Raw genomic sequence first — 16048 nt, forward strand, 5'->3', positions numbered from 1 at the left:
CTTGGGCTGCCATAACAAAGTACCACAGACCCGGTGGCTTAAACAACAGAAATTAATGATCTCACAATCCTCCAGATTGGTTGCTGCTTAGGTTTCTCTCTTTAGCTTGTAGATAGCTGTGTTTTTTCTGTCTTCACATGGTATTTCCCTGTCCTGTGCTTGCACCCAAATTTTGTCTTATAAAGACACCAGTCAGATGAGATTAGGGACCATCCTAATGACCTCATTTTAGCTTAACTAGCTCTTTAAAGAGCCTGTCTCCCAATGCAGTCACAGTCTGAGGTGCTGGGGATTAGGACTGCAACATAGGAATTTGGGGGAAGGACACAGTTCAGCCCATAACATAGGTTGTAACATGTAGTCACATAAAGATCCAAGTAGTCCAGTGATGTATTTTGAACTGAAAGAGGATTGATTTGACATTTGTAGTAAAAGCTTACATTGCTTAACCTACTATTGGAGAATTCAGTAAAATGAGATTCGCTTTTATACGGTAGTTTAGAACATTTGTAAGTAATAGCAAAAACAGCTTCCTTTAGTAAATGTACAAAAGATATGCTTTCTTGATCAGAAAATTAATTTTTCGGTAGTACTTTGACATGTATTTTTCCCTAGCATAATCCAAAAATGCCAAAAGTGGAATGATAGGTACAATTTAGAATGTTGTTACTCTTTTACCCCCAAATACATAAATAACCTTCTGAAAACCGGAAGCACCAGAGGGTGGGGAAGCAGATCTTTAGAGAGAGTCAAGGGAACGTGTCACCTCCCCCACCCTCAGATGGGGTGTCGCTTTGGATCCATTTTTTAAAACAGCAGTGCATTTTTGTCTATATTTAGATTTAGTATTTGTGAAGGTGACACGTTTACTTTCTTTTTTAAAATTGCATATATACTGGGTTTCTAAGGAAGTACATTATCTACTGGAAAGCTGTCAGAAACCCTCTTTTGTATGTTAGTGTTGGCTCTGAATTTTAAGAATTAACTGTGGCCTCCCACATTTTGGTTTTGCTTATATGTATGTGAAAGTCTTTACATAGTTGGAGCACGTTTGCTTTATCTTTGCTCATATCTTATCACTGATGCTAAAACTTACTGAATGGCTTGCATCTAAGTTGTAGCTCAAGTATAAGTTCCTTAAATTTGATGTCCGAGCATATTAAAGCGATTTTTATCTAGTTTTGCAAGAGTGATCTGCATAAGACAACTGATTTGTTTTTATACTAGCCAAGTTGACCTAGTATATATATGCAGATTCTCTTAGGTGTTTCTATATCAGGAAATAATCTAAGATTTCCTGAAAAATGTCATTTTCCCTCTTTCACGTCCCATGTCACCCTCCACTTAGAAATAAATAAAGCCTTTAGTTCCATATGAAAACATACACACACCCAGATACTAGATAGACAAACATCTTACTTGCACTCCACCCTGCCCTGCCCACTGCTTACATAGCTATAGAAGCTGTTTGGGGTGTTTCTTCTTTTGCCACCCAATTTCTATGTGGTAAAAAGGTGACAGAGCCTGCTATCCCATGGAATTAATTCAGAGTTCCAGAACAAGAGCAGGGACTTCCTAAGAAGGAATAGGCGCAGCCAGGACCAGAATGAGTGAGGCCTGAGTATTACCAGAGAAGTAACAGGGCAAACTAAAATGAACAGAGCCCAGGCCACAACATACTTCCAGGGCTATGTCAGCACTGTCGTTTAGAAAGGCCCTCGGGGGCTGGGGGAGGCTTTCTCCATGCCCATAACTCTTGTGACTTTTGGCACATGGAAGTTGGTAGAGAAGAGAATTGTGCTCTCCTGGCTATTGGCCCTGACTTGTGGGCGGTAGCATGTGAATAGACCGAGTAGTATGCTGGGCACGCTCATGTTCAAAATCACTTATTGATAACTTAAAAATAAGTTTCACACTTAGCCCCTTAATAGGCTAATTTTCCAGGATATTAAAATAGCTATAACTCTGACTTATTCTGTTACATATTTATATGTATTTTTTCATTGAGAAAACTATGAAGCTTAATATAGCTACAGCTAGCTGTAGCCCAGTGTATAATAGTGTATCCAGACAGCTTGTCCGCAAGTGGTCTTTCTTTCAGATTTATAGACTGTAGCATTCCTTAGACAGAAATATCTGTGTCTAAACTCGAAGGAAAGGGAAAGTTCGGTCTCGGATTCTAATGGAAGGAATGAACTGAGCATCTGGTCGAAATGATCTTGTCTTTCAAAGCTGCTTAATGCATGATGACAGTGACAAGTAACAGCTCATTTAGAAAACGAGTCCGGGGTGAGTCTGTGGACTACAGCATAGCATGCCAAAAATCTGGCCGTGTGTATCTGCTGATGATGCGGCGTTAGAAACAGCCTTTTCTGAAAATCTTGGGCTGCATCATTTATGTGTTGGGCAGAAACTTTTGGTGGGACGAATTTAGCGGCTCCCCTCTGTGATGGCTCTATACTCTTGTTACCGACTGCACTACAAACTCACTGCTCTCCCAAAAGGAGACGGAATTAGGTTAGCGGCTGGTTCTTGGCTGAAAGACACAAGCGTTTATTGCTCCTTACTCCTGCGATGGCACTGTCCCTATGTGACTTGCGTTTCGGCGACTCAGCTAGGCCTTCAGGCCTCGTGCCTCAACATACAAGACAAAAATTACGTTCTATCAAATAAAATTGAAAACTATCAGTTTTTAAGTTTGCTGGGTCTAGTACACTGTTAGGACGGCATAAAAAACATCTTGTGTATAATTTAATATTTAACATTTGAAAGTGAGTGGATAAATGGGGAAGCTTGGGATGAGTCACCAGCCTTACAGACAAAGTCCAGATGGTGGCAGGTTGGTTGGTTGGTTGGTTGGTTGGCAGGAGGTGAGGGGGATGAGAATTTTCCTCTCACGAAATGGGCAGTTTGAAAAATTCGGTTATGCTTATTTTTCTGAGTCCGTCGTGCATAAGTTAGAGTGACTCAAGCAGATAGGCTTTGTCATAAGTTAGCCCTTGAAACGGCAGGGGACATCTTGAAGTAAGAAGGATTCGAAAGCCCTCGCCTTTCCTAATTGTAACTGCAAAGGGAAGTCGGGTCCCCAGTCTCTACTCAGCTTCAGCTGAGGAAGTGGCTCTTTTCCCCTTTGTTGTTCGAGTCAACCTACAGCTGTCAGGCCTCATCATCCTCACGACACAGTTGACATTCATGAGACTTAGAAACTGCTTATAGTGTGGTCACAGAGGCAGTAAATTTCTTATTATTTTGCAGCATTGGACACTTTTTCACCATGTTGACGGCATTTTAAATATATTGTCTATTTCCCCAAATTTTAACTGAAGAAAACTGGAAGCGTTTATACCCGAGGACTGAAGTGTGACTGCCAGTTATCAGGTCAGTATCCCCCCCATTCTCCCCAGCCCTGCTCCCAGCCCCAGCAGCATCCCTGCCATCCTAAAGCATAATGCAATTTTACTGTTCATTTGTATTTCATTCAAAAATGTATTTTATTATCTCGTGTATTGAGATTAGATTCAAACGTATAGAAAAGCAAAGACGTTCTAAATTTTAATATTTATAAAGAAAGGTTATTGGAATATGCAAACGCAGAGCTGTTGGGTTTTGAATTACTACAGCGCCGTAGCCCTTTCTTTCCTCCTGTGGCATATTTGTTTTGTAGTTACCTTACACAGATGCTAAGCTGTGTGGGTTGGTATCTATTAGCAAAACGTTCCACATGTTAACCTTTGTGTGCAGGAGCGACTTACGTAGAGGTAACAGGAATGTTGTTCTTTATGCCATTGACAAAGAGTAGGCTTTTTTCTTGCCTAGGCTGGACTGCTGCTCTGTAATTAAAGTGACCCTGAAGATTATTTCGCTTTTACTCTTTTGTGAGGATGTATATTTGTCACAACAGATGAAAAACTTGCATTTAGGTGCAATCTGTTTTAGTTCTTTATACACAGGGGTGGGCAAAAATAGGTTTACAGTCTTGAGTGCTCGAAACACAAGAGTTTATCCCTGTGTTATTATTTATCAACTATTGTATTATTTACTTGTATTACAACTGTAAACCTACGTTTGCCCACCCGTGTATTTATCTTATTTCACTGGATTCTCTAACAACAACTTCTTGAATTTCACCCATAGAGGCTTAGAATGGAACCAGGGAGGACTTGAGAGATTATCGAGTCTGCCTCACTTCCCAGCGAGGGAACAGTGCCAGAGCAGCTGGGTTGTTTTTTCCCTCACGGCTGGGTAGCTGTCAGTGGCAGAGTAGTCCACACTTGTCACTCCTGTCTGCCTTACTCGTACCCCACTGCTTCCGTAAGCCACAGCTTTGGACCGCTCAATGAGAATATTTAAGGGCTGTAGAATATTGAAGAAGAGTGATGTGTGGGAGCACTGTTGTTTTGGGCTCTCTTCCTACGTTCCTATCTTGGCATTTACACATCCAGTTGACCTTAGTGTAGTCAGTATTATGGGGTCCCTTTAGCAGTGTCCATTATCCTGTTAACATTGTGGGAGGGGAGAGATATGAAAGAATTTTTCCTCTGCCTTCTATCTCCCTGGGAGGTAAAAAGATGAAACTGGCAGGAAGGGGGTGGGTTTCATCTAACAAACCAGGTGACTCGGCTGGCAGTTTAGTTCCTCCCCATCCTTCACTCAGGATGCTGGCACCCTTTTTTTTTTTTTTTTTTTACAAAGGGCCCTGGAAGGTATTTCTGAGGTCATTGATCTTGGCTGCCCCCAATTTTGATAGTACCTCTTTTTGAATTCCTTTGGAAAATGAGAGAGGATAGAAGTTATTAATAATTAAACCATTCTTCAGCTTCTTTCAGGCACTTGGCAATGTGTCCTATGTTTATTAATGCATCCACAGTAATGCTCTGAGTTAGATATCATCCCCCATTCACTGATAAGAAAAGTGACCATCAAAAAACTTGCCCAAAGTTACACAACCAGGAAGATGCAGGCCTGGCCTCTATTTTACTGCAAAGCCACGTGCTCTTTCCAACATTCCATTTATGTTAAGTTTAGCTTAATTAGGTTTATTGTTGTTTTTTAGTTCTTATTTTTAAAAATAACTGCTGTGAGCCCTGGCCAGTGTGGCTCACTTGGCTGGGTATTGTCATGTGCACTGAAAGGTTGCCAATTTGATTCCCGATCAGGGCACATGATGCCCAGGTTGTGGGTTTGATACCTGGTAGGGGGCCTGCAGGAGGCAGCTGATCAATGTTATTGCTCTCACATCGATGTTTCTTTCTCTCTCTCTCTCTCTCTCTCTCTCTCTCTCACATTGATGTTTCTCTCTCTCTCTCCCCCCTCCCTCCCCTCCCCCTCTCCCTTTCTCTCTAAAAATCAATGAACTAATCTTTAAAAGTAAATAAATTAAAAACAACTGCTGTGAGATATCTGTCTAACACTGACGTGAAAATTACTTACTAGTCGCTAAAACTCCCTAGTTAGAAAATTAGCCCTTTAATGATGAAGTTACATTGAACATATTTTACCATGTCACAAAAGATTTGTACAGCATGTCCCAAAACACAATTTAACAACACAGTGAAGTAAGAGTTTTCTCCATGTTTCCCTTCACCTGAAGGCAGTAGCTCTGGAGGGAATCAATGAGTCTTTTGTGTGCCTCCTAAAATTTGATGTTCTCATAGAGCTGGGAATTACTGGAGGGTGTGTGAACCAGTAATGCCATGATTCACTCTACAGAAAACTACATGAGAGTGGCAATTTGGAAGTAAAAAGTGGGAGAGGGAAATTAGTATTTGCTTTACTTTGGAAGTTATAAAATGTATTTTACAATAAATGTTGACCCGAAGACCCTAAAACAGCCATCTAATTTCTATCAATGTGTGGTTTGTGAGAAATTAATCTTGTGGAAAAGATAGAGTTTGTGCCATGAAATCTGCCACTTCACATATTTCAAAAGATGCAAATCCTTGTAGAAATGTGAGCTTAAGTGAAATACATTCAGTAGCCTGGCCAATTAAGATGTTTAAAACAATATATTTTTAAGAAGTCATTTAAAATTATTTTTGCATATGGTTAGATTTAAGTATTATTTAGCTATACAAAATATAAATATTGTGATAGTCTCTGTTGAAAGTAGACAATTTAAAAGAAAAATTTCTCAAACCAAACATTATCATTGCTCAAATTTCATTTCAGCCAATTTCAGAGGGATGTCAGAATGTTTTATATATGGGTTTTGAACCTGGTTATCTATAGGTGGGAGATCTTTTTATGGTGTAACAATTTTTGATGAAATACTGTTAATTGTAACACCATTTTACTTGAATTTCTAGTGAACAAAATTAGTGATTAATTCATTCTGAGACCATCTAGGATGCTTGCAAATATGCCTGGAGGGAAAATGGTAAAATTGATCTTTGTGAGTAGTGATGAAATCAATAAAGTGAGTTTTATTTTCTCAAAGCATTTTATGCTGTAATAGTTACTATTCTTGTCTCTATTTTTCTTTGATCATATCAAATTAACTCTGTCTTTGGAGATTGTCTGATTGTGTCTCTGTTCTAGGCTTTCAGGATGAATCTGGAAAAACTCAGCAAGCCTGAACTCCTAACACTGTTCAGTATTCTTGAAGGAGAGCTCGAAGCCAGGGATCTTGTTATAGAAGCTCTAAAGGTATGTTAGAGGGGAAAGGAGATATCATCATATGTTTTGAAAGTTGTTACATTGATTGTAATTTATTTAACCAGGGTATTTCTATAGCCCTGTTAAAGTTTAGAGGCCTGGGTATACTTACTGATACCTGGAGTGGCAGCTACCTATGTAATGTGATTTTGGGACACCAGTGAAGCCTTTTTGTCCCCAGAACAGTTCTTCAGTCTCTCTACCAGATGTCGGGACCTTGAACTTCATTCTCTAGCTTAGCAGTCTTAGCTGTGTGAATGCGATCCCCTTGATAACGTGATGAAGGGGATGACTGGCGCGAAGCTTCCTTGTCTTTGAGGAGAATCACTGATTACTAACTAGTACTGATGTGTAACACTACAACGTCCATGGCATTGCAGATACTTCAGTAGCATAGGATTCAGTTCTTCTTTTTCCTTTATATTCTGCCAGCGCATATCACGTTCCCCATTTCCAAGGAACAGGAGTGGTTGCTAAGACCTGCTTCCTTAAAAAATGTATACACAGCCCTGGCCGGGTGGCTCAGCTGGTTGGAGCATCATCCCATAGACCAAAGGCTGCAGGTTCGATTCCCAATCAGGGCACATACCTAGGTTTCAGTTTCTATCCCAAGTCAGGGTGCACATGGGAGCCAACCAATCGATGTTTCTCCTCAGTCTCTAAAATCAATTTTAAAAATACCTTCAGGTGAGGATTTAAAAAAAAAAAATGTATACACCCATATACCGCAATTTGGGATATAGCATCTGTGGGGTCAAGGACCCCATGAAAACCATCCGTGGATTCTCTAGACCCCAGATTAAAAATTCTTACTTTGTTTCAGTATTTGATACCCTTTAAAGTATAAGGGGGGAGAGGTGTTAACTGTACTGTCCACCCAGTTTTGCTATAAATCCAAAACTACTCTTAAAAAATAGTCTAATTTTTAAAAAAATATGTGGGGTAGGGAATAATTCCTTTTAAGTGTCATAAATTTTTACACCTTGGTAAGGATGTTTCCTAGTCTGTCCTGAGATGAGATTTCGGGGTGGGGGGAGAAGAACCCAAGGGTGTCTGTGTAGTAGGAAGATGACATCCCAGAAGGAAGGGGGAAATGGTCAGAGAGAATGAGACTTGAGTGTGCTGAAGAAAGCATCGTCCCTGCCAAGTGTAACTTTGTCTAAATATCTAGGAAGATTTTTATAGTTTAAAATTATAGTTAGAGGTTATATTGATGTATATCCTAAAGTCCACTAGGTTTATGAAGTGCTTTACTACATTTTTTCAAAGTTACCCTAGCTCTTTATATTACGTGTTATGTTACTATATTGTATGCTCATACGAAGCTCCCTTGTTGAATATTTTCTTATAGAACAAAGATCATTTTCTCTTTGCCTCTCTAGGAGGCTTGGAGAATTGGCGGCTTCCTAAGTAACCAGCTCCCTGGAGTTCGTACAAAAGGCTGCATCTTTTCTGTTCTTGAGCTTGTCTTTTCTCCCTCCCTGCACTGAAATAGAGCAGATGTGTTCCTTTACTCATATCTGGCTAGTCTTTTCTTGGGTTACTCTGAACTTACAATTGTGATAAAAATTAAATCTAAACCTGTTAGAGTGACATAAATTTATGTTATTTAAGGCTGGCTGAAAAAGACTGACATTTCCATCTAATTAAATATGCTTTGGGGCAGTTTTTCACTGGAAACTGTTGCTCACGTGCCTTCCCTTGTAGCTTTGAGATGTGTGATAAGTCACCTCCAGGGGTTTCACTTCTCCGGGGTACACGAGGCACTTCCCTCCTGATGGGGGGTAGGGTCTGCCAGGCTCTCCTTTCCCTGCTTGCTTCAGTCTTGCTTCCCATGACTTCCCTGTGGTTTTAACAAAAATCACACATGTATACCTTTGACACATGCCCAGGCACATAATTTTACAGTTCTTTGAGTCTGCCTATCATGCCGTTGAGCATAGATGTGTGACTTCCATCCGGTCATTCCATTTGTCTGGAGCGAAGCTTCCTTGTCTGCGAGGAGAATCACTGATTACTAACTAGTACAATGGGTAACACTCCAGTTGCTATGGCGTTGCAGATACTCAATAGTGTAGGATTCAGTTCTTCTTTCCCTTTATTTATATTCTGCCGGTGCATATCACATTCCCCATTTCCAAGGAACAGGAGTGGTCACTAATCATTTGGATGGATGTCCCTTGATATACCCTCAACAATGCCTAACTTTTTAATGACTCCCCTGCCAACATATATTACACATATCATTGTTTCCTCTGGGTGGTGACTCACTTCTGTCACATCCACAGGTCTTCCCCTTGACACGACTGCTGATTCTCTTCCTTTCCCTGAACACTATTCTATTTCTCTCAACCCCGCCCACTGTTACCAGTAGTTCTGACCTGCTGAAACCCAGGACACCCTCCATTTCTTAGCCCATGTTTATCTGATCATGAGGAGAGAAGGAAAGGGACTGGGGAAGCTCCAGCCGGCTCCTAGTCCTCACTAATGCCTGTTGATCTTCCCACGTCCTTCCGTGCCCTGGTTCCTTGAGACCCCCTGCTCTCCTCGCTGTAGGAGTCATCAGCTTAGAACTGGCAGTTTTGCTTGCTGCCTGGGCTGAACCAGAAGAACTCTGTTCGTGGTGACCTGCTTTAGAACTCAGCATTTCCAGAAGCACGATATTATAAACAGCAATCAGAATTTATAAACCTGCAGTAGTGTAGCCACGTGCATTAAACAGACTCGCCTGAGGGTCTTCTGCTACTTGTACTAGGACCCCAAGAAGCAGTTTCCCATGAATATCACAGTTGACCAACACGAAAACTCCTAACTGGAGTAGGAGTTTGGGGGTGGCTGCCTCTAATGGAAAAAGTCAAAGGATGACCTTACTTTCTCTCTGCTTTTCAGCCTTAGAAACCATCCAAACCTCTAGAACTTTATATGTCCGGTTTGCTCTATATCCTCAGCACCCAGCCTAGTGCCTGGTACAGAGACGCTCAATAAATATCTGTTGGCCAGAGGAATGGTTGGCGGTTGTGGTGTGTTGCTTTAAAAGATCACCATGATGTTTCAAAGTGAATGTTGTGAATTATTACGTTTTACAGCCTGTTCTTCTGTGTGCCTTCTGGTTTTAACGTTAACAGATGCTTAGGTGCTTGGTGCACATGTTACCCTAAAATATATTTTTTCTTCAGGAATCCAATTTTAGTTAGTTTAGGCAGCTTCTGACAAGTTGAAAGAGCGGCTTGAGAAGCAAGAGCTATAATTAAGGGAGTCTTTGGATATAAGATACCATCAGAGTCAGGCACAAGTGCTGTATTTAGTCTTTGCATGCGGCTCAGAGGTAATCAAGCTATCTTCTAAGGCTTAAGCTGTGCGTTTAGGTGAAATGAATAGCCTCTCCAGAAGCGACACATCTCCACACAGTCTATTGTTAGATAAAATAGTAGCAGCTGGGGTCCGAGCTATCTCAGTCCTTTGGAAAAAAGCAGCAGCCATAACAGATTCTGAAAAGTTAAAATGAAACCTCATTTTATTTGTGGAATAGTTTTGTTTTATTTGTTTGGGTTCTGTAATATGTCAGGATTTACTGCATTGTTTCGGTAGCTGTCGCTTAACAGCAAACGCCTGTTAGGCTTCTTGGACTAACATGGCAGCTTACTAATTTTCTCCCTTTTAGTATATCCTCACCCAAGGATATGGTTTTTGGTTTTTGATTGATTGATTGATTGATTGATTGAGAGAGAGAGAGAGGAGCATCGATGTGAGAGAGAAACATCCATCAGTTGCCTCCTGTACTCCCCAACCAGGGATAGAACCTGTGGCCTATGTATGTGCCCTGACTGGGAATCGAACCCGCAGCCTTTTGGTGTATGGGATGATGCTCCAACCAGCTGAGCCACCCGACCAGGGCTAGTATTCTTTCTTCATTCATGCTTAGTGGGTTGAAAAGGTTTTGGCCTGTGTTCTAAATAGCTATGATTGGTTTTTCCTTTCTGTTTAAGTAAAAAAGCTTATCTTTTTTTGTCTTTTTACCTTCAAAATAAATTTTTTTTCTGTACATAAAATCTAGTGTCCAACCTTGCATCTCCGAACAAAACCTTTTGGTTCGCTGTTGCTGCTAAATAAATAGTAGGTCGCATTGGCAAGGGCTGGGTTTGTGCAGCAGTATATTATCAAGTTCCCATAGTGTATAAGTAGACCCTACCTATAGAGCTGTAATTATAAGAGCTTCATTCATTTTCCAAAATTTCTGCAAAGCACCAGATTACAACTCTACCCTTCCAGAGCCCCCACAGTTATGTTCCTTTTTCTCCCCAAAATAGGAAAGCCTTCTTTCTTCTTTGGTCACGGCCAAGACATGTTTGGCATAGTACCAAGGGAGTCCAGTAGGAAATAATGTAATATTCAGCCTGTTCTGTATTTGAAGTCTAATTGTTCTACAGAGGCCATTTATACTGTATTTGGACCTAATTGAACTTTATATAAAGTGATTTTCTGTTTTAGAAGGGATTACATCACAGAAAAACATTCCTTATGAAAGTCTTTCCCTCTGACCACTTTCTTTTCATGACTGAGAACACTATAGAAATCCCCTCCACAGTGAAAGCAGATCACATTGCTGATGAACTAACTGTCCCAGGGAGGCTGGGGGGATCACACACTTTAGCAAACATGCCTCAACTCCCTAACTCCAGGAAAACCTAGGAAATGGCTTCCCAGCTGGTCTGACTACTCCAGAAAGAGATGGGGGAACTTTAATCAACAGCCATTTAAAAAACTTAGGAGATCTGGCTGCTAATGAAAGTTAAATTAAATAGTTCATTTTTGAATCTTCCACATTGGGTGTATCTGCACATCTTAGATCTGGTGCAAAGCCACACTTAGCTATGACTAAGTAGCATCTACCCTGTATTTACTAGTATCGTGTTATTTTAAAGCATTCTTTAAATTGCTTATACAGTAATAAATGTTAAAGTATTACAACTTCCATGTAGAATTAGCTTAAGGAGTCTTGAATTCCTTTCTGCTGATGTCTCAATCATAAAACAGGTATAACTTTTAAAGCTTAGGGTAGAACTTTGTTGTTTTTGGCCTAAGGCCATTGCAGAATTCCCCAAGCAAGAAGATTTACAGACAAAAACATGACAGACAGGACAAAGTTAGAAATATATTTGGAGTGTGAGACTGTAATGTTACTCTGGTTCAACTGTTTTGAGTTTTTTAAGCAGCCAGGGGTGAAAAATAAAAAATCTAAATGTTACATATAAGGTCTGTGTTGAAGCAACAAATGATTTACAGGCACGCCTTGTTTTATTTTGCTTCCCTTTAGTATTGTGCTTTGCAGATAATGCATTTTTTACAAGCTGAAGGTTTGGGGCAACTCCACCACAAAAGATTACAACTCACTGAAGGCTGAGCTAGCTGCTGCTTAGCATTGTTAGCAATAATGTATTTTTAATTAAGGTATGTACACTGTGTTTTAAACAACGCTATTGTACACTTAGAAGATCACAGTACAGTGTAAGCATGTTTTTTCAATTTTAAATATGTTGTTATTGATTTTAGAGAGAAAGGAAGGGAGAGAGAGAGAACCATTGATTGGCTGCCTCCTACATGCTCCCTAACTGGGGATCAAGCCCACAGCCTTGGGACATGGAATGGAATCAGTGACCTCTTGGTGCGTGGGATGATGCTCAGCCAACTGAGCCACACCAGCCAGGGCTAAACAGAACTTTTGTATGCACTGGAAAACCAAATATTCATGTGACTCGCTTTGTTGCAGTGGTCTGGAACCAAACCTGCACTATATCTGAGGTATGCCTGTACTTTTGCTAAAAATATGCTTAAAATAATCATTATAACGTGCGAAAGATATAGAACAAAACAAAAGTTATTTAGTAAGGTCTGTAGCTCAATACAAGTCACTGTAAGCAGAGCGAACATCTGCTTTTGGTCATGGTTTTGTGCCTGTTATGGAAACAGATTGTCATAAAGCCTGGGCTGAGATGAGGAAGGTAAAATTGAATTTAGCAATCAGCATACATTGTCCTATATTAGTAAGCCTGTCAAGAGTGTTTGCGTTAAAGAAAAAAATCAGAATGTACTTGAGTGGGCTCACAGTGGATGCATTCTTCAGCACTGATAAGCCTGGACCTAACATTGTTCCTTGGCCAAAAATGATCTCATTTTGATAGTTGATTTTTTGGAAGAACTTTTAGGATTGGGGTAGGTAATTTAGATCTTTGATAAAGATCACATGAACGTAAAAGCTAAAACTGAGAGAAGTCCAATTTCTGCCTGGATAAAAGAATTGGAAAATTAGGAAGCAAACAAACTTTATTTAGGAAATTGAATTAAAAGGTTTAAGATTTATATTCATAACCTTTACAATGAAATATGGTTTAGAAGGGAATCAGTGGTCATTTTGGGCCATATTTTAATGTTTGTTATAGTTGAAATGGCTGATTTTTTTTTTATTCCTGCTCTCTCTGAGTCAAGTCCATAGGTGAAATCCTAGCTTTTCAAAAAAGACACATAAAAATAATTACTAGGCCCTCTACAAAATGATCAGCTAGAACATTCATGTAAGTGTGGCTGTTAAGAGCATGAGCTTTCAAATCAGGCCAACCTAGGTTTAAGCTCTGCCATTTAGTTGTGGTGATCTTAGACCACTTATTGACCCTGGAAGCTTCATCTGTAAATTTGTATGGTCATTGTGAGGATCAAATGAGGTAGCAAAATGCTGATCAGGGTGCTCAGCGCTCGTTTACTGTGAGTTATTATTATTAGGACATAGGTTTTAAAGTCCATCCACATAGGAACAGGGTACATTCCTTAAAGCATACTGTGTTCCCTAATGCTGTAATTGCCTGTCCATAAGAAAGGTGAATCTTTAAATCTCCGTTAATCAGCAGGGCTTTTGTGTTAGCTTGTTTTTATGGGAATTGATGGTTTGGGGTTGATCCATCCCCTCCCCCCACAACCAAAAGCAGGTCTTGTGAGACAGCTGGCAGGGTTACGGGTGCACTCTGGGGCATGAAACACATGTCATGTTATATTACCCTCTCTCTTTATAATGAAAACAGGAAATACAGGGACAGTGTGGAAGCCTTTTTAGAACTGATTTTTTTCCATTGACTTTTTATTTCTCTGTGTTTGATTTGGCATTGTTTTATATTTTGGGTTTTTTTTTTAGAACAGCTTTAATGAGGTTTAATTGATATACAGCAAGCTGCATGTAATTAACAAGTACAAATTGATGTTTTGATGATATATGTATTCCCCGTGAAACTGTTACTACAATCAAGATAATGAACAGATCCATCACTCAGTATAATTATCGTGACATCCACCCATCCTATTGTATTAATATTGTATTCATTCCTTTTTGGGTTCAATCCCTGGTCAGGGCACATACAAGAATGTGCCCTTGTAATGTTGTATACCTTCCTTTTATTACCGAGTAGTGGTCCAGTGTATGGATGTACCATAGTCTGTTTTATCTGTTCATCTGTTGATGAACATTTTTATTGCTTCCAGTTTGAGACTTTTAAAAATATAGCTGCTCTGAACATTCATATACCAGGCTTTATGTGGACATGTGCTTTCATTTCTTTTGGATAAAGGCCTAGGAGTGGAGTGGCTATACTGTATGGTAGATGCATGTTTAACTTTTTAAGAAACTGCCAAACTGTTTCCCAAAGTGGTGTACCATTTCACATTCCCACCAGCATGTATAAGAGCTCCAGTTGCTCCACATCCTCACCAACACTTGGCATGGCCAGTCCTTTCATTTTAGCCCCTAATAGGTGTATCATATTTATTGCAGTTTTATTTGTAGCTCCCTATTGATGAACAATGCTGAGCAGCTTTCATGTAATTCTTTCCCATCCGTGGTGTCCTCTTTGCTGAAGTGTTTGTTCAAATCTTTTGCCCGTTTTTTAAACTGCTTTAAAAAATTACTTGCTTTCTCATTAATTTTTGAGCATTCCTCCTATCTCTGGATGTATGTCCTTTATTAGATTCACGCCTTTCCCCCCAGCCTACGGCTTGTCATTTCATTCTCAGTGGTATCTTCTGATGAGCATAAGGTTTTCATTGGGATGACATCCAGTTTATTAATATTTCTCTTATGGATTTTGCTTTCAGTGTCACGTGTAAGAAATCTTTACCTAAACCAAGGTCAGAAAGTCCTCTCCTGTTCTTTTCTCTAATTTTATAGCTTTAACTTTTACACTTAGGTCAATGATACAATCTCAGTTAATTTTGTTAAGAGGGTACAACATGTGGATCAAAGTCCTTTTTTCCCCTTTGCATATGGATATTCAACTGTTCTAGCACCATTTGTTGAAATGACTGTCTTCCTCTGTAGACTGGCCTTGGCACCTTCGTCACAATCAGTGTCTCGTGAATTTGTGGGTTTATTTCTGGAATCTCTGTCTGTTCCATTGATCTATTTGTCTTTCTTGATGCGCGTACTGCATTGTCTTAATTACTGCGGCCTTAGAGTATTAAAAGCAGGTAGTGTTAATCCTCCAACTTGTGTTGTTGCTTTAAATTTATTGATTTGAGAGAGAGAGGTGTTAATTTGCTGTCCCACTTATTCATGCATCATTGACTGATTCTTGTATGCACCCTGACCAGAATTGACCCAAAACCTTGGCTTATCGGGACATCCCTCTAACCAACTGAGCTACCCGGCCAGTGCAAGTTGTGTTGTTTTTTAAAGTTGTTTTGGTTGTTCATGGTCCTTGATGTTTCCATATAAATTTTAAAATCAGCTTGCCAGCCCAGCTGGGCATGGCTCAGCGGTTGAGCATTGACCTGGGATCCAGGAGATCGCCGTTCGATACCTGGTCAGCGCACATGTCCGGGTTGTGGGCTTGATCCCCAGTTGGGGGCGTGCAAGGAGGCAGCCAATCAATGACTCATCATTGATGTTTCTATCTCTCTCTCCCTCTCTTTTCCTCTCTCTGAAATCAATAAAGACATTTAAAAAAATTTTTTTTAAATAAATAAAATCAGCTTGCCAAGTGCATTTTGTCTTCCTTTCTTTCCTTTTTATGAGGGCAGCTAGAAATAACCTCTGATTAATCCCGCATCACAAGGCTAACACGTGCAAGGGAGACACAATAGGAGGAAGTCAAAATAACAGGAATAAGCCGTTTCCCCTTTCTCTTTGTTTTGGTTTCAGGCTGAATGAATGCAGTGAAATTCCCCACTGCTGGTCATCTTTCTGAAGCCTCTCCCCAACTCCTAGAGAGCTGTGTGCTTTCAGGAGGTAGCATTTTACACGCAGATCCCTCCTTTCTTTCCCCGAAGGCATGAGAGGCAGAGAGCCCAGGAGGATGTCTCTTAAATGAGGAATGTGCTTATTCCTTTGGTACCTTGAGCCCCTAAATGCCACCTT

General features: G+C 40.1%; 2 protein-coding genes across 5 annotated transcripts in view; one reads left to right on the top strand and one right to left on the bottom strand.

Moving 5' to 3' along the window:
- The window catches only part of CTTNBP2NL (CTTNBP2 N-terminal like), a 41948-nt gene that overhangs the window by 8310 nt on the left and 17590 nt on the right, over window positions 1-16048 (top strand). For 2 of the 3 annotated variants that reach the window (XM_081121290.1, XM_081121289.1), the window contains 2 exons: window positions 3256-3378; window positions 6538-6645. In XM_081121290.1, the coding sequence (XP_080977416.1) occupies window positions 6547-6645 (99 nt within the window). In that variant the 5' untranslated portion in view covers window positions 3256-3378; window positions 6538-6546. The remainder of the gene's footprint in view (window positions 1-3255; window positions 3379-6537; window positions 6646-16048) is intronic. The other variant, XM_081121291.1, reaches the window with a different exon arrangement.
- Window positions 1-16048, bottom strand: part of ST7L (suppression of tumorigenicity 7 like) — a 124495-nt gene that overhangs the window by 3140 nt on the left and 105307 nt on the right. Inside the window, exon 17 of one of the 2 annotated variants that reach the window (XR_013997706.1) lies at window positions 8385-8497. The exons of the other annotated variant lie outside the window; for it this stretch is intronic. The gene's annotated coding sequence lies outside the window, so the exon portion shown is untranslated. Of the gene's footprint in view, window positions 1-8384; window positions 8498-16048 lie in introns of those variants that run through there. 2 annotated transcript variants of the gene reach the window in all.

The sequence above is a fragment of the Miniopterus schreibersii genome, assembly GCF_964146895.1.
Source record: "Miniopterus schreibersii genome assembly, chromosome: 19".
Classification (NCBI taxonomy): domain Eukaryota; kingdom Metazoa; phylum Chordata; class Mammalia; order Chiroptera; family Miniopteridae; genus Miniopterus; species Miniopterus schreibersii.